The sequence below is a fragment of the Antechinus flavipes genome, chromosome 6, assembly GCF_016432865.1.
Source record: "Antechinus flavipes isolate AdamAnt ecotype Samford, QLD, Australia chromosome 6, AdamAnt_v2, whole genome shotgun sequence".
Lineage (NCBI taxonomy): Eukaryota > Metazoa > Chordata > Mammalia > Dasyuromorphia > Dasyuridae > Antechinus > Antechinus flavipes.
Window position 1 is genome coordinate 211,955,432 of NC_067403.1, and position 18,183 is coordinate 211,973,614.

Below are 18,183 nucleotides of genomic sequence, written 5' to 3' on the forward strand. Positions count from 1 at the left end.
AGTCACGCAGCTGAACCATACTCACATATGGGCCCCAGAAAAATGATCTTAGATTTAAATCTGTGGGTCAGCACCCACTCAAAGCTATAGCTCACAAGCCTTATTTAATGTATCTACTTTAACCAGATAACATACTAGTTCAAATCAAAGGACATTTAAATACATATTTTTTAAGAAATAAAATGATGAGAAAAGATTCCCCCCACAAACAGAGAGGGTGATCATACCACATTGAGAGAGAATACACATCAAGTGTGACCAGAGACCAAGTATGGGGAGAACACCCTTTAGGACACATGGATCCAGAGAATATAGAATCTAGTGGTTCTCAAAGTATGGACTAGAGAATCCTGGGGATCTCTGAAACTCTTTTAGAGAGTCTACAAATTCAAAAATAGTTTTTATTTCCAATATGGTAAATGTCTATAAATATAATCCAGATAAACAAAAATGCTTTGGAGAGACTCTAAATAATTTTTAATGGGATAAAGATACTGAAAACAAAAGTTTGAGAACCACTGATGAATAGGTGTTCACTCTGGTTCTATATTTCCATTCCTATTTTCTGAACTCTTCTCCCTCTCAGGGCTTTCACCCCAAGCTCATATAATGGTCTGAGTTTCCATTTTCTCATTGCTGCAATAAGAAATTAGGACTACATCATCTCCAGATTCTCAGCCTCCTTCAGTGACACGTGTGGTGGTCCACGCATGGAGAACAAATAAATACCTGTGGCCAGGATGCATACATGATCAGGACAACTCACACCTCAACACTGCAGAACTACCAATGTCTCCTGGAGATGTCGTATTACTCCGTGCTGCTGTGGGGTACATTGTATTTCTGCTGCACGCTAGGTGATGGGTAGTCTCTCCTATATTTATAGTTACCAAACTACCCTTCAGCTACTATCTGCTGGGCTTCCACTATTTAATTCTATTAAGGGCAATTAGCCTCTTCTAGATCATCTGTTGTTCTCAGTACCACCTACCAGGATGCAATGGCTAAAAAGCCTCTCCCTGGCTGAGAGGGCTAGAGTTCTTTTAGTGAGTTAGTCATAGGTCATCATACCCAGCTAGAGAGTCAGCAATAACCAGAAGAATGCTCTGGGCTTTTATGTCTATTCCTTTGAATGTTTTTTCCTGGGGTTGACTTAGCCCCATGAAATTATTTGATTTGGGGATTAGATAATTCCTTTTGAATCTCGTTAAAGCGCTCTGAACAAGTCTTCCCATGTTTCATCTAGGAGAAATATTCACTTGTAAGTATCTAGTCTCTTTTTGGCATAAAAAGAGATTGGAGAATGGGCTTAATATAGAAGTCCTGGTTCTGGTTCCATATTTCCACTCTTATTTGAGTCTGCCTTTGCTGATCTCCTATTTTCTGAACTCTTCTACTTTTTCAGGGTTCTGACCTCAAGCTCATATATTGGTCTGAGTTTCCATTTTCTCATTGCCACAGTAAAAACCTGGGACTACATGATCTCTTAATGCTCAGATTTGACTCTTCTTTCTGGATCCTTCTTCTCCAGAGGCTTCCTGGTCTAGCCTACCAGGATGCTGTGGCCTTTCAACTGAGGTTCTGGGATGTATTAATTGGGTCAGATTAATTGCATTATAAACTCATTTGATTATATTGATAAATTCTATTCACCTGTGCACAATGTTCATATATTATTACTTCTTTAGTCCTTTCATTCATAACTTTAAAAAGCTAGAAGATACATTTTTGTTGACTCTTGATTTTTCACCCAACTCCTTGACATTCCCCAGGCTTCAGCCATATTCCACATCCTGGTTTTCCTCTATCTCCTTTGACCACTTCTTCTCTGCCTCACTCCTTACCTTTCCCACTAACACTCAAGTCCAGAGCCTTTCTAATTATGCTAAGGAACCTTAATGTGAATGGATCCCAAATCAACATCTTCATCCTCCTGTAGTGCTAGAGCCTAGCTTATTGGAGTTAAGGGGGAGGACAACAGGATCATGCACTGGAGTTTGAAGGGACCTTCAATCTAACTCATTTCTTTTACACGTAAGGAAACTGAGGCAGAAATAGGTTAAATGACTTGCTCAGTATCACATATGTTGGAGAATTTGAACCTGGACTTTCCTGATACCAAGTCCATCACCCAGTAGTAGATGCCAGAACTCTCTATCTTTTATTTTAGATACTAAATATTTGTTTAAATTCTTAAACCTGGACTCTAGAAAAATAAGGTAGAGAGGAAGATGATTCATGACTTAGCGAGTTGAGTGACCACAAAATGGCCAGAAAAGGTGTCAATCTCAGGATATGGTTGCCATCTTCAACTATGAAAAGATTTGGGAGCCAGAGAGCCCTGAAGTTGGAAATCTAATGGGACAGATATCTTGGGGTTTGAACAAGAAAACAAAATTCATAATATCACCTCTCTGATATCATGGTCTTCTCTGAGAACTAGGGACAAAGAACAACAACAATCTCTCGACTAGATCTGTCTCATCAAGCCGAGTGTCTCCACATTTGTTCCAACATACGAATCCTTGGCTCCACATCCTCTTTCTCCTCCTTGTCTACAGAGACCCCGCTTATTCTCACCCCTGCTCAGTCTTCCTCCTAAAAGCCCCATCTCTGACTTTTTCATAAGCCCTTTTCAACGTATGGTCCAACTTAAGACTCATTACCTTCATGGATTTGCCCCTGACAGTGATTTTCTCTCCCTCTCTGAATTTTTAAAGTATTTACATTCTACACCACCTAATTCAGCACTTGATTAAAAGCTACTTTCTAGTTGTTTCATGTAAACAAGTCAGCAGGGATCACTTCTGCTTCTTTCATATTCCTCAGAGGCCTAACACAGTGCTGAAAAAGCTATAGATTTGAATTTTTATTCTTGGTCTGGACCTATGACTCCATCTTTCTTGCAATTTCTGTCTCCAGAACATCTCTCCCATCTCTCCTGTTCTCTCCACACATGCAATTGCAACTTTAGTTCAAGCTCATATCATCTCTCACCTGGACAATTATACTAGCACCGTAATTAATCTTTTTCCCTCAAGTCTCTCCCTCATCTGTTTCATTCTCCACACAGATACCAAAGTGATTTTCCTTAAGTACAATCAATTAATCAACCAACAAGCATTTAAGAAGAAACTAGATGGCACACCGGAGTCAAGAAGACTGAAGTTCAAAACCAGCCTCAGACATTTACTAGCTGATGCCCTTCAGAAAGTCGTTAAACTTCTGTCTGTCTCAGTTTCCTCAGCTTTCTAATGGGGATTATCATAGTACTTATGTTACAGGGATATTGCAAGGATCAACTGAAATAACATTTGTAAGGCATTTACCACAGTATCTAGTGCAGCGGTTCTCAAACTTTTGTTTTCAGTATCTTTATCCTATTAAAAATTATTGAGGAGCTCTCCAAAGAGTTTTTGTTTATCTGGATTATATTTATAGACCTTTACCATATTGGAAATAAAAGCTATTTTTGAATTTGTAGACCCTCTAAAAGGGCTTCAGAGATCCCCAGGATTCTCTAGACCATACTTTGAGAACTACTGATCTAGTGCATAGTAGGTACTTAATAAATGCATAATAAATAAAAATGCACTTAATAAATGCACTTTTCCTTTCTTCCCTGATGAATATAAGACCCTTCATAGAAAAGACTGTCTCCTACCCCTCTGAGTATTTGTAAGATCATAAGATCTTTTATCTCCTTAATGTTGGTGATCGCTTCTAATGTTGTATATGAGGGGATGTGTGGGGAGAAGGTGAGGTGGTAGCTCGTGAATGAGAAGACATATTATTCAAGGTAGCTCTGCCCAGAAAATGCAGAGGGCTGGTCACGTATTAAGAGGGAGGGATAACAGATAGACAGAGTGCTGGGCTGCTGCCCATGAAATATTAAAAGACCCAGAGGCGGTCCTTTGGTGTAGTGCAAGGATGTTCTGTGCAAGGTTTAGGGGAGACAAGAACAAGAACAATCAGGAGCATGGAGGCTGTCGTCAGCCCAGCTGGAGCTGGTACCCCCATTGATGAGCCCACAGGTCAATCAAAATATTGAAGAATAAATCACTTTCATCTGTAGGATGCCTTACAAAGAATGTTCCTCTCTGTAAAGGAGGCGAGGAAGGGATTTTTGTCTCAATTTCAGACGTTATAATAGTAGCTCCCAGTTCTGTAGCATCTGAAGATTTATAGAGTTTCACATATATTATCTCACTGGATCTTCACAATCCTAGGAGCAAGATGTAATTATCTTCCTCTTACAGATAAGGAAACTGAGGCTTATACAGCTAGTTTCTGACTAGTACAAATAACGAATTATAAAGTGGTCACATTATTTGGACTCACGCTGCCCGTTTTCTGAAACCAGCGACTATATTTTACATAATTATAGTTTCAAATAATATGAAGTAAAAATACATTTGACCACTTCATGTGATTCATTATTCCCACTAATAGGATCTGGCTGAATTTGTATCACATGAACTTTAATAGCTTCTCCTACAGAGATTATAGAAATTGTGGCAGTCACTTTAAGAGGCTTTGGTACCTGGCATAATGACAATTTAGGCTATTGAAGCAAGTGTTACATAATTCGAAGCACAGTGGAGAGAGAGATGGGCTTGGAATCAGAGAGACTCAAGTTCAAATTCTGCCTTAGACACTAGAAAGTATAATGCTGGCAAATCACTTAACCTCCCTTAGTCTCAGTTTCCTCACTTGTAAATTGGAGAGAATAATAGTACCAACTTCACAAGTTTGTTGTGAGAATAAAAATAATACATGTAAAATGCCTCACAAAACTTACAATTGTATATGAATATTAGCTATTATTATTGCTGTTGTTAGTGGTTAATAATATAGTTAATAATAGAGCTAATATATGTGGGATAATACTCGCAAAATACTTCACAAAACTTCCAATGCTATATGAATATTAGCTGTTGTTATTGCTATTGTTAGTGCCTAATAACATAATTGATAATAAATACAAATAATAAATATATTAGTTAGTAATATTTTATAATATATGTTATATAAAATATAAATTTATTTTATATTATATGTAATAATTTTATTGATTTGTAATTACATATTACAAATATACATTTATGTTTCACAATATATTATAATGTATATAACATAATGATATGATAAAATATTAAGAGTATTAAAATATATTTACTTAATACACAGTGCTATGTTTATATATTAAATATTAATAAATAAGAAATATAGTTAATAACAATCTATCTTATAGGCAAGGAAATGGGTTTGAAGAGGTGAAATAACTCATCTATGTATATACATCAAGAAACTACAGGGGTCAGAATTTGAATCTAGGTCTCCTGACTTAATAACTTGTAAATTCCTTGAAAGCAGGGACTGTGTTTTATCTCCTTTTGTATTCAGCAGAGTGCCTAGAATACAGTAGGTACATAATAACTGTTTATTGATTGATTAGATTTGTTCTCCTGGATCAGAACTCAGAGCAAAAGGTGGAAGTTGCAGATATAGGGTCAATGTCAGTTAAAAAAAAAATAACCACCGCATTTAAAAGCCATCTCAAAGTGAAAGAAGCTGTCAGCCTCTGAGGGCAGTATGTTTTCACTCACTGAATGTTACAAACAAAGAAACACTTCTGGAAAGTGTTGGTCTACATGGTCTCTGAAACTTTATGATTCTGGGATTCCAGCATTCTCCCAGCCATGTCTCAAGTCTCTAAATTATTAACAAGGATCTCTAGGGCCAAGAGTCCTTAATATTTTTGCGTTATGGAACTTTTTTTGCTAGTCTAGTGAAATTTATAGATCTTATCTCAGGAGAATGTTTTGGAATACATAAACTAAAGCACATAGAATTAGAATTGAAATTAATTATATTGAAATATTTAAAAAATAGAAAATTATATAAAATATAATTTAAAATATATTTTTTAAAAAATTCATGGATCAGGGGCAGCTAGGTGGTGCAGTAGATAGAGCACCAACCCGAAGTCAGGAGGACCTGAGTTCAAATCGAGCCTCAGACACTTAACACTTCCTAGCTGGATGACCTTGGGCAAGTCACTTAACCCCAACTGTCTGAAAGGAAGGAAGGAAGGAAGGAAGGAAGGAAGGAAGGAAGGAAGGAAGGAAGGAAGGAAGGAAGGAAGGAAGGAAGGAAGGAAGGAAGGAAGGAAGGAAGAGAGAAAGAAAGAGAGAGAGAGAGAAAGAGAGAAAGAAAGAAAGAGAGAAAGAGAAATAAAAAAATCATGGATCCTAGATTAAGAACTTCTTGCTTAATCCTTATTTTTTGTAGCTAAGATGATAAAGGATGATCATGGTGAAAGAGCAGGAAAAGAAATGGGATGGAGAAGATCTGTATTCAACTCTTGGCTATGATTATCCTCATGTGACTTCAGGTAAATTACTTCAGCTTTCTGGGTTTTCTTATCTATAAAATGATTCAGTGACCCCAAGGTTTAATTTTAGTTTTCTGAGAGCTTTTCAGAGCTATAATGGGGCAGGGAAGAAGGATCTCAGAAGGTACCTCACAGAAGCAGATGCAGGGGACTAGCGGTCTCCATCATTCTATATCCTCCCCCCCCACACACACAACTGAATGTAGCTTCCAGTGGGTTTTAAGTTCAGAGAGGGACGCAGTTATTGCTGCCTCCATGATGTCCAAAGTCCTCCCTCCTCAAAGGTTGTTGGGATATTATCTTTAAAAAGACAAAACAATGACTGGAAACTCCTTTCAGCAGAGGAAGCTCCCAATGGCCCCATTCTGTCAGAGCACAGAGATGGTCAGGTGGGTCAGCTCGTCTACGCAGAGGCAGGAGCCACAGGAAGGACCTTGGTGACAGAGAAGTCATTAATGTGATTTCCATGGCAACAGGTTTGCTCTGAGTACCGGTGGGGGGAGCTCTGGTGGAGCCCCCTCGCCTCTTGGTGGACTGATCTGACAATTTAGTCTGAATTTAGATTTTCCAGCAAGGCTTCTAATTGAGAATAAAAACACCTGCCTGGGAAGTTGAAATTTCCCAGTTCTGCCTCTTTTCTCCATGATGCTGCAGAATGCCACCGAGAGTCCAGTGCTGCTCTTCAGAGCATCCTCAGTGCTGCCTGTGACCACAGCCGGCATCCTGTGGTTGTGGCTGCTTGGGGACAGGAGCCATAAAAATGGGCTGGCTCCCTCACACCCCTCCGAGACCCCCAAGCTAGGATTGGCTCTGGTCACCCATGGGACCCCTGAGGGGGAGGGACGATTCCTCGGCCCCTGAGGTCCCCCCACAAAAGATGCTGGAGGCATCTTATTTCCTCTTCAGCCCATGGCAACCCCTTCTTTTCTTACTCTCCTCCTTCCACTGTTGTTTCCCCTTCCCATTGTGTGTCTGTTGGTTGCTTGCTGCTGTGGTTTTACTTCCAAAGGGCACCCGACCTTTGGCAAAGAACTGCATGTCAGCTGTTCTGGGGCTTTGGAGCCAAAGAACAAGGAGGAAGAGAATCCAGCAGCTTCAGGAGCAGTCCCAGAACAGCCGGGAGCAGCTGGCAAAATGGAAACAAGTGACAAGACCGTGGGGAGAACTCCCGCTCCTCTTACTGAGCATCATCTGTCTCCTCAGAAGTCTGGGGCACGGTGCATGAGATTTTACAGGGAGGGGGAGAGAATAAGCATTTATATGGCACCTACTATGTGCCAGACACTGTGCCCTTCTTACTGAGCATCACCTGTCTCCTCAGAAGTCTGGGGCACGGTGCATGAGATTTTACAGGGAGGGGGAGAGAATAAGCATTTATATGGCACCTACTATGTGCCAGACATTGTGCCCCTCTTACTGAGCATCATCTGTCTCCTCAGAAGTCTGGGGCACGGTGCATGAGATTTTACAGGGAGGGGGAGAGAATAAGCATTTATATGGCACCTACTATGTGCCAGACACTGTGCCCTTCTTACTGAGCATCACCTGTCTCCTCAGAAGTCTGGGGCATGGTGCATGGGATTTTACAGGGAGGGGGAGAGAATAAGCATTTATATGGTACCTACTATGTGCCAGACACAGACTATGTGCCCCTCTTACTGAGCATCACCTGTCTCCTCAGAAGTCTGGGGCATGGTGCATGGGATTTTACAGGGGGGGAGAGAATAAACATTTATATGGCACCTACTATGTGCCAGACACTGTCCCCACTTACTGAGCATCATCTGTCCCTCAGAAGTTTGGGGCACGGTGCATGAGATTTTACAGGCACCTACTACATGCCAAGAGCTATGCTAAGCATCTTTTACAAATATCATCTCATTGGATTGGTACAAACCATACAAAGGAGATGGAATTATTATACCTATTTTAATAATGAAGATGATAATAACTAACATTTTTATTGCACCTACTATGTGCCAGCTAAGTGCTTTATACTTATCTCATTGGATCCTCACAACATCTCTAAAGATATTATTCTTTTTAATTAAAATAATACTAATTAGCATTTCTATCATGCTAATTATGTGTTAAGCGTTTTACAATTAACTAAAAACAATCCCAGGAGGAAGGTGCTATTAATACTCCCCTTTTACAGATGAGGAAACTGAGGTACCAAGGTTGATTGACACGTGCAGGGTCTCACAGCTAGTATCTGAGGTCAGACCTTCTTGACTCCAAGCCCAGCACTCTCAGAGACCATCCCTCCTGATCCACCTCCTAATTGGTCCCTGTGTGCAGCAAGATGGGGCAGATGGTTCTTAGATATCCCCAAGCAAACACATATTCTTTCCAACCCTTGAAGAACATCAAGCAGATTCAGAAAGAAAAACAAACCACAAAAAACTCAGATTGTTCCAGCCCGAGCCCATCTTACAGACAGACCTACTGCGCAAGTCACTGAATCCTATTTGTCTCAGTTTCCTTATCTGTAAATGGGATAGAAAGTACAAATCCCTCTAACGTCTTTGCCAAGGAAAACCCTAACTGGGATCATGATGAGTCAGGCAAAAGTCAAAACACCTGAACCTCAAAGGAGCATCAGAAGCCCACTCTTAGACATCTCACGTGCAAAAATGTTTGTAGCAGCCCTTTTTGTAGTGGCAAGAAACTGAAATTGAATGGTGAATATATGGATGTTATGGAATATTATTATTCTATAAGAAACAATCAGCAGATGATTTCAGAAAAGCCTGGAGAGACCTACATGAGCTGATGCTAAGAACTAAGAGAACATTGTGCACAACAACAAGATTATATGATGATCAACTGCGATGGATGTGAATCTTTTCCATAATGAGATGATTTAAAGCAATTCCAATAATAGACTTGTGATGGAAAGTGCCATCCACATCCAAAGAGAGAATCATAAATACCGAACATGGATCAAAGCATAGTATTTTCCCCTTTTTATTATTGTTCTTGTTTTGTTTGTTTTTTTTCCCTTTCCTGTGTTTTTTTCCCTTTTGATTTTATTTTTCTTGCACATCATGACAAATATGGAAATATATTTAGAAGAATTGCACATGTTTAACAAATACCAGTCTTGGGGAGGGGAAGAAGAGGAAGAAAAGCTTTTGCAAAGGTGAATGTTGAAAACTATCTTCAGATATATTTGGAAAAATAAAATACTATCAAAATAAAAATTTTAAAAAAACTGGAAAAGAAACATCCAGGAGGCCAGTGTCACTGAAAGGTATGTGTTAGGGAGTAAAGTGTAAAAAGATCAGAACAGTAGGAAAAGGCTAGGTTATGAATGTCAAACAGAAGATTTTGTATTTGATCTTGGACATGAGAGGGAACTCCCGGAATTTGTTGAGTAGTGAATGACGTGATTGGAATTGTACTCAAAGAAAATCACTTTAGTGGCTGAATGAAGAATGGATTGGAGTGGAGAGAGGCAGACAGACTGACTAGTGGCTTTTGCAATAATTTAGAACCTGCTATGTAGTAATCATGGCAGTGTTAGAGAAAAAGGCATAGAGAGCACCACTTCGAGTCAGGAAAACCAAAATTGCAATCCTGAGGCAGACAATTATTAGTTGTATGAACCAAGGAAAGTCACTTCACTTCTGCTTGCCTCAGTTTCCTCATCTGTAAAGTGTCAATACTAGTACTTACCACCATTTTTATGAGGATAAAATATTTTTAAACTACTTTGCAAATATTAAAGCACTCTATAAACGCTAGTTATTATTAGTGTTGGATGCTCTTGATTTCTAGCTCCAGTTGCCACATTTTAGAAGGAATATCTGTATAAGTAACTAGTTTCCAAGTGTTTTGTCTAAGCAGGGATAGAGTTAGGGTAGGGGGAAAGGGAGAGGAAAGGGCAGTTTCTTGCTACCGCATAAAGTGAGCCGATTTGCCTGCCTTGTGATGATTCTCATAGTGAAGAAAAAATAACTTATCACACTGGCACCCTCCCACCTTTTGCTGTTTCCTGACAGCACCCTGTTTAGATCAATCCCCTTTTCCTCCCTTCCTCCATGTCCAAGTTATACCTCCTAAACTCATTGCATTTTGCTGCCTCATCTTTTGTTTTCTGACATCTTGATGAATGTTTAATTCCCGACTCTGAACTTGGACTTTACAATCACTTGATTTTTTGATTCTATAACTTTGGCATTTTATATGTGGATTAACACATTGGTTTTATTTAACCCCATCCCACTCCCTCATGTTGATTCACTTACGCCCTGTGGCTTTAATCTGAGACAAGGGTCTGTTAATCTCTGGCTAACCTCCAGCCCAGGCTCATCCACTCTTTGCCTCTCACAGGGACTAAAAGGGAAAACTGAAGTGTTTCCAAAGAATGGTGACCTGGCTTGAGAGCAGAATCGAAACTAAGGATGCTTAGGTTGGATTCTGAGATTGACAGGAAACAAATAATTCAAGTCTCTAAATATTTAAAGGTTGCCCTGTGCAAGAGAAATTAGTGGTTTTTTTTGTCTTTTTGTTTTAGAATCAATGTAATGCAATACTCAGTTTCTTAAACTGTGGTTTCAGTCCCCATATGGGGTCACAAAATTATGATTTATTATCAGTAAATGTTTGATTTGTAGACTTATTTTATAACCCATATACCTAGAATCATGGGGAAAAAATTCAAGTGAAAAGGAATAGCAAATGGAAAAAGTTTAAGAAACAGGCTGGATTTGAAGACAGGAATCAATCATAAAGCATTTATTAAGTGTTAACTCTGCAGTCACTTATAGAGCTCACATTTTGGGTTGAAATCTGGCCTCAGACACTAGCTATTTGACTTTACTACTTATGTATTTACACCTCAGTTTCCTCCTGCAAAAAGAGGAGGTAAGACTTAATGGTCTCTAAAGCTCCCTCTCACTATAAATCTATAAGGTAAATTTATGATTTTCCTGCATCACCATAAAGATCAAAACTAGAATTAATAAAGTGGAAATTAAAGAGTGAGAGATTTCAGTTTAATATAAAGAAGAAAAGTAGATTTGTTCCCAAATGGAAAGGGGCAGTTTTGTAAGGTCATGAGCTCTTCATTGTGGGAGGTATCAAGCAATGGACATGATGATCATTTGTCAGAAAAGGGTTAAAATCATTATAGAATAGAATCCCTGCTCAGGTACAGTTTGTGCTAAAGAATCCTTTTATTTCTTCTTGGCTCCAAGACTGTCATTCTGAGTTACCTCCTACTTGAACCAAGAAAAATTATTGCAAATGAAGTCATTATAAGATATTTATAAGACATGCAGCCCTTCACTTTGGGTTTTGTGATTTGGAGAAGCACAAGTTTCTGTGGCAAGGTGAGCCTCCAATGTCCCCTCACAGATTTTCTGAATGTCTCTATAAGATGAGAGGTGAACTTCCACACATATGTTGTTCTCTGGAAGCATTCAGAGGTCTATATTTCTGTTAAACCAAAATAAGACAGGCCTACTTCTAACTGGCTCTGCTGCATAAATGCAGAATCTTTTAATTTTTAATAGCATCTCCCTAGGGACGTGCTTCCCATTTCTCAGACAATTCACCAGCTAAAAGAAGCTAGGAGTTCTGCTGAAGAATTGCTTAGGACCTGTTGACTGATTTCTGAATTCTCTGAGGGCGTTGGGAAACAGCAATCCCAGAGAGCATTGCTAAGCCAGGAAAAATGCTTACTCATTTGCATTTTTTCATGGCACCCACTACCAACTTTTAGTCATTGTCTATTTGTAAAAAGCAAGAGTTTTCCCTACCTCATTTCTCCCCAATCCAATTCATCCTCCATCAAGCAACCCAAGTGATTTTCTTAAAGTATAAGTTTGGCCATAACAACCCCCTGCTCCCTAAACTCCAATGGTTCTTTGTAGTCTGCAACATCCAATGTAAAATCCCCTCCACGGCCTTAAAGAACCTTCACAACCCAACTCCAACCACTTCCTAAAACTATTGTACATTTTCTCCTCTTTATGCCTCTGTTGCCCTGACAATAACTCAGAAATCAGAAAGAGAGAAGGGGTTCTTTAGGTGGGGGGAGGAGAAAAAGAATGAGTTTCATCTGAATTTAAGATATCAACAGACCATCCAATTCAAGATGTCTGAAAGGCAGTTGGAGATGCTAGAATGGAGATAGGGAGAAAGGTTAGGGCTGTGTAAATAGATCTGAGAATCATCATCAGAGAAATAACTGAATTCCTAGGAGCTGATGAGATCACCAAGCAAAAGAATATAGTGGAAGAAGAGAGAAGGAAAGAGAGAGAATGTCTTTGGAAATGCTCACAGTTAGCCAATGTGTAGAACTTAATATTTTGTAATACCATGTACTGTGTAAGATCAATACTGATACTGCCCTGTGGAAGATAGAGCCTACCAGGAGAGGGAGGTTCTCACTGTATCAACCTGAACAGAGTGACTCATTCCCCAACTCTGGCAATTGCAGTTTGAGAGTTAGATTGACTACTGTCCTTTCCTCCTAAGCCCTGATCAGCACCTGTTGTTGTCCCTACAAACTCCCAGAGAGCAGGCTTGCCTTAGAGGCATCCTGAGGATAAGTAAGCTCTACATCTAAAGAAGGGTATCCATGTTGCTCTTGCAAATTTCATGCACAAATTGAGTAATCATCTGCAGCTTTTATTTAAAAGAAGAAAAGGGAGAAGAGAAAAGTATGTGAAAGGGAATAATGAAAAGAAAGAAGAGGGAAGAAAAGAAAGAAGGGAGGGAAGCAAGAAATGGAGGAAAGGGAGGGAAAAGAAAGGGGAAGAGAGGAAAAGAAAGGAGGGAGAAAGGAACCTAGTAAAAGAAGAATGACATGGAAATGATGAAAGGGATGAAAGAAAGGAAGAATTGAAGGAAGAGAAAGAAGACAAATAGAAGGGAAGGGAAGAAGGAAAAGAGAGAGAGGAGGAAGGGAAATATTGAAAAGTAAGAAAAGGGAGAGTCGAAGAGAAGAAAGGAGCCTGGAGAAAGGAAGGATGGAAGGAAAGAAAGGGGTTCAAAAAGTAAAGGAAGTAAGGGAGGGAGGAAAGGAGGGAAAGAAAAAAGGATGGAAGGGGAAGAAGGAAGGAAGTAAAAGCTGGGAGGGAGAGAGGAAGGAAAAACAGAAAGAAAGAAGGAGAGGGAGGGAGGATAAAAAGAATGGGAGGGAAGAAGGAAGGAAGAAGAGAAAATAAGGGAAGAAGGGAGGAGAAAGAGGGAAGAAAAGAAGGAAGGAAGGGAGAAAGGAAAAGAGGGAAGGAAAGGTCAAAGGGAAGAATGAAAATATTATCTAAAGTAATAAGACTTTCTCAGCTGTGGAATGACTTCTCATTTTTTATTAATTAAGAGCAATATCCATCCTAATTTAACCATAGAGGAGCATCCCTACATAACAAAGAATGGTATAGACATTCTTCTCTGCTGTGTGTAATGGACTTGTTAGTCCAAGAAGATTCATGTCATTTATAAAATTAATTTAAAGGAAAAATGAGTATTCATAAAAATACAACTAATTGGGTTAAGATGACATATTCACAGGAGCAGCACTTTAACTGCAGAAAATTTGAGAGCCTTCAAGATGCAAATTAAGTCATCAATCTTCAAAACCTCTTTATGAATCTGAGGGAAGAGAGCAAGGCATCTTCTGCTTTTGCAGATGGGCCCACTGAGGCTGAGGAAAGGGGAGGGCCATAGATTGATGCCAGGTTTCCCGGCCCAGGCAGACGCAGGGAGCTCAGAGACCCGGCTGAGCTCTGCCAGAAGGACAAGCCACAATAAGGAGCATCTGTCTGAGGAGTGCTGTCCTTCCCTCCCTCCTTCCCCCTGAGGGCTCATGTCCTGAGGGGGGGTCCGCCCGGGACCACCGGGCTCCCAGGAACAGCTGGGGGGGGGGCTCACCCGTTGGGACGGAGGTCAGGCAGGGGCCTGTCCAGGGGCAGGCGGTCACTGAGGTAAGCGTTGTAGCCATAGTACTGGAACTGCTTCAGGGCAATGCGCCTGCTCTCGGGGCTGAGGTCCTGGCCCCAGTGGGCGAAGAGCGAGGAGTCCGTGAAGGCTTCGGCCGCGCTCTCCTCAGGCTTGGCAGGAGCCTCTGCAAAGGGACAAGGGAATGCTCGAGATCAGAACCCATCCTACCAGGAGGCAGCCCTCGGAGAACCAGCCCCAGAGGCTGGACCCAAAGGCTCCCCCCACAATCCCCCAAAGCCTCCCAGCAGCAGGAATCCCAAAGCAGGAACCCTGTCCTATTTAAATAAGAAGAAAGAAGGACCTGGCTTGTCCCCCAAAAGTGGTCTCTAGTGCTTCCAGTACAGGCTGAGCCATGGAGAGACAATCTCCACCCCATAACCCAAACTCATCCCTTACACAACCCTCCTTCGGCAATAAGGATCAAGGAACGCACACATATGTACTGTGTATGTCTCTGGGAGGGGCAGTATTGAATGGGGGCTCTGAAGGCCCAGTTTTAAGTCCCAGCTTGGCCAGTGACTACCTATGTGGGCCTAGGCAAATGCTATAAATATTCTGGGCCTCAGTTTCTTCAGAGAAAACAAAAGGGGCTTCTTCAAGTCCTTAAAAACTGATGACTCATTCATTGAGAGAACATATTGAAAATCGCAATTAGTGAGCCAAGTCATGCAATATTTAAAAGAAAAGTTCCCTTGCTTTTAGATACAAAAATGGGAATTACTAAGTGGAATGAGGTCAGGTAATGAAAAAATAATGATTCACAATAGGCCTGAATTATATAATAATGTACCATAAATGTATTAAAGTCTTGACTGACTTATCCCCATTGCCCCAGGTGGTTTCCAACCTTTTATTCAGTCAGAATTCGTATTCTTCCAAATCCCAATGTAGTGAGATTGGAATCAAAGAATCTCAAAACAGGAAAGGAATGAAGTTTCCCTGGGATCTCTTTGGATATCACTGAGAATCTATCAGATTACAGTCTTAGAGCTGGAAGAGACTATTTCAGCCTCCTAATTTTTTTTTAATTTTTAAAGTATTTTTATTAAAACTTTATTTTCAAAACATATGCATAGATATTTTCAGCATTTGCCTTTGCTAAACCTTATGTTCCAATTTTTTTTCTCTACCTTCCCCCAACCTCCTCCCTTAGATGGAAAATAATTCAATATATGTTAAACATGTGCAATTCTACTATCCATATTTCCACAATTATCTTACTGCACAAGAAAAATCAGATCAAAAAGGGAAAAAGTGAGAAAGAAAACAAAATGCAAGCAAACAACAACAAAAAAGTGAGAATGTTATATGGTGATCCACTCAATCACCACCCTCCTCTCTCTGAATGAAGATGGCTCTCTCCATCACAAGATCATTAGAACTGGCCTGAATCACCTCACTGTGGAAAAGAGCCATGTACATCAGAATTGATTATTGTATAATCTTGCTGTTGTGTACAATGATCTCCTAGTTCTACTCCCTTCACTCAGCATCAGTTACTGTAAGTGTCTCCAGGCCTTTTTGAATCATCCTGCTGATTATTTCTTATAAAAAATAATATTCCATAACATTCTTATAGCATTACTTATTTAGCCATTCTGCTCAGTTTCCAGTTCCTAGCCACTACAAAAAGGGCTGCCACAAACATTTTTGCACATCTGAGTTCTTTTCCCTCCTTTAAAATCTCTTTGGGATACACAGCCTCCTAATTTAACAGATAAGCAAACTTGGGTCTCTAGAGATTAAAGTTCCAAGGACCACAAATATTAAGCATCATAGATTAAATTTGGACTCTGGTCCTCTGATATGGAGTAATTAAGTATTGTAGAGGATAGAACACTGGGCTTGGAGTCAGGGAGACATTGCTTCAAGTTCAAATCTGTATGACTCTAGGTAAATCACTTAACTCTGTTTGCCTCAATTTCTGATCTGTAAAAAATGAGCTGGAGAAGTAAATGGCAAACCACTCCAGTATCTTTGCCGAGGAAACTCCAAACAGGACCAGAGTCAGACATTCCTGAAGAATCACCAATTAACACTCCCTGATTTTCGGCTCAGTGTTTGCACAATTTACTTCTCGGGACTAGAATGACTAGAAAGCCCTGAGTTTATTTTTAATTATTTTTATTACTTGTAGTCCTGTCCCTAGCCTTCTCTGTGACCTCCAGCAAGACACTTCCTTCCTCTCTCTGATTGTTTTAGAAAATAAGGGGGCTGGAAGTGACTTCCACCTTTGTGCTGTGGTCTGTCCTGCCATCACACATTCACTCAGCATGTATTTCCTCAGCTCCTATTTTGGGATCAGAAAAGCTCTTCATGAATGGTTTCTGGGGGGTGAGGAGGAGGACAAGAAGAGGAAGGGCAGGCTACAGGAAATACCATTGATAACCCAGGAAATCCATCTGGAGCAATCGATGGCTGGGTTACGGAGAGGGCACCAGCTGGCAGAGCGTGGCTTCTTTATTCCAAACTGAAGGAGCTTACAACAGCAGAAACACTGACACTTTAAAAGATCAGAATGGGATTTGAGGATTAACAGGTTTACACCAAAAGGCAGAGCTTCCCTTCCCCACACTCACTCCATCAGCAACAACTGCAGAAGCCCCTTTGGGATCACATCCACTCTTTGGGCATCGGCCCGAGATTCAGTGTGGGACCTGGGTGTGGAGGCAGGAAGGTCTTGCTCTGTGACTCCAGCTAAGTCACTTCGCTGTCCCAGTCCCAGTCCCTACTTTTGGCTCTAAATCCACGATCCAAACTCAAAAGAGAAAGATCATACTATTCAGTTCAGGACTGGGCTCCTCAGTCAGACACAGGGGCGTCTGCTCCAGAGAAAATGTTCTCCCTCTCCTCCATCCCCATCTTTTAATGGAAAAGGCAGGTTTTACTTTTGTTTGTGATTTCTCCTAATTTGCCTTTTTCCACGCCCAACCTCCCCTGATTAATGAACTGAGACCTCAAGCCTTCATCAAGCAGAGAGTTGGTTCATTCTTTTTCACACACACTCTGAAGCCCCCCAACCCAGAACTTCCAAAGGTGGGTTTGCAATCACCTGGGGCTGATAGAATAGAATTACAGTGAGGAGAGCCCTTCCAAGTCCTCTAGCTCACTCAACCCCTTCTTCATTTTACAACTGAGGAAACAGATTTGAACCTAACTCTAAATCCATTGTTCTGCCCTCTTGGCTCCAGACCACTGGGTCTGGGTCAGGAAGACTTATCTTCCTGAATTCAAATCCAGCCTCAGCCACGTACTAATTATATAACTTTGGGGCACCTAGATGGCACAGTGGATAGAGCATTGAAGTCAAGAGGAACTGCTTTCAAATCCTGCCTCAGATATTTAACATTTACTAGCTGTGTGACCCTAGGTAAGTCACTTAACCCCAATTGCCTCACTACTACAACTACTAATACTAATATTGATAATTAATTATACAACCCTAAACAAGTCACTTCACCCCAATTGCTTCACTACTACTACTGCCAGTTTTTTACTGGTCTGAAAACATTATTATTATTACTAATTAATGATGTAACTCTAAGCAAGTCAATTAATCCCAATTGACTCACTACTACTACTACTATTACTACTACTAATAATAAATTATATAACTCTAAGCAAGTCACTTAACCCCATTTGCCTCAGTTTCCTCATCTGTAAAATTAGATGAAGAAAAAAAAGGCAAACCATTCCAGTATCTTTGCCAAGGAAACCCCAAATGGGGCAATTAATAGTTAGACATTACTGAAAAATGATTGAATCAAGAAATAGAATCTAAATTAAAATTCTGACACTTTTAACTCCAAAGCCAATATTTCCTCCATTACACC

At 40.3% G+C, this 18,183-nt stretch overlaps 1 protein-coding gene across 1 annotated transcript in view; it reads right to left on the reverse strand.

Moving 5' to 3' along the window:
- GALNT18 (polypeptide N-acetylgalactosaminyltransferase 18) overlaps positions 1–18,183 on the reverse strand; it is a 449,516-nt gene that overhangs the window by 206,020 nt on the left and 225,313 nt on the right. The window contains exon 2 of the mRNA XM_051966111.1: positions 14,282–14,474. Coding sequence (XP_051822071.1) covers positions 14,282–14,474 — 193 coding nt within the window. The remainder of the gene's footprint in view (positions 1–14,281; positions 14,475–18,183) is intronic.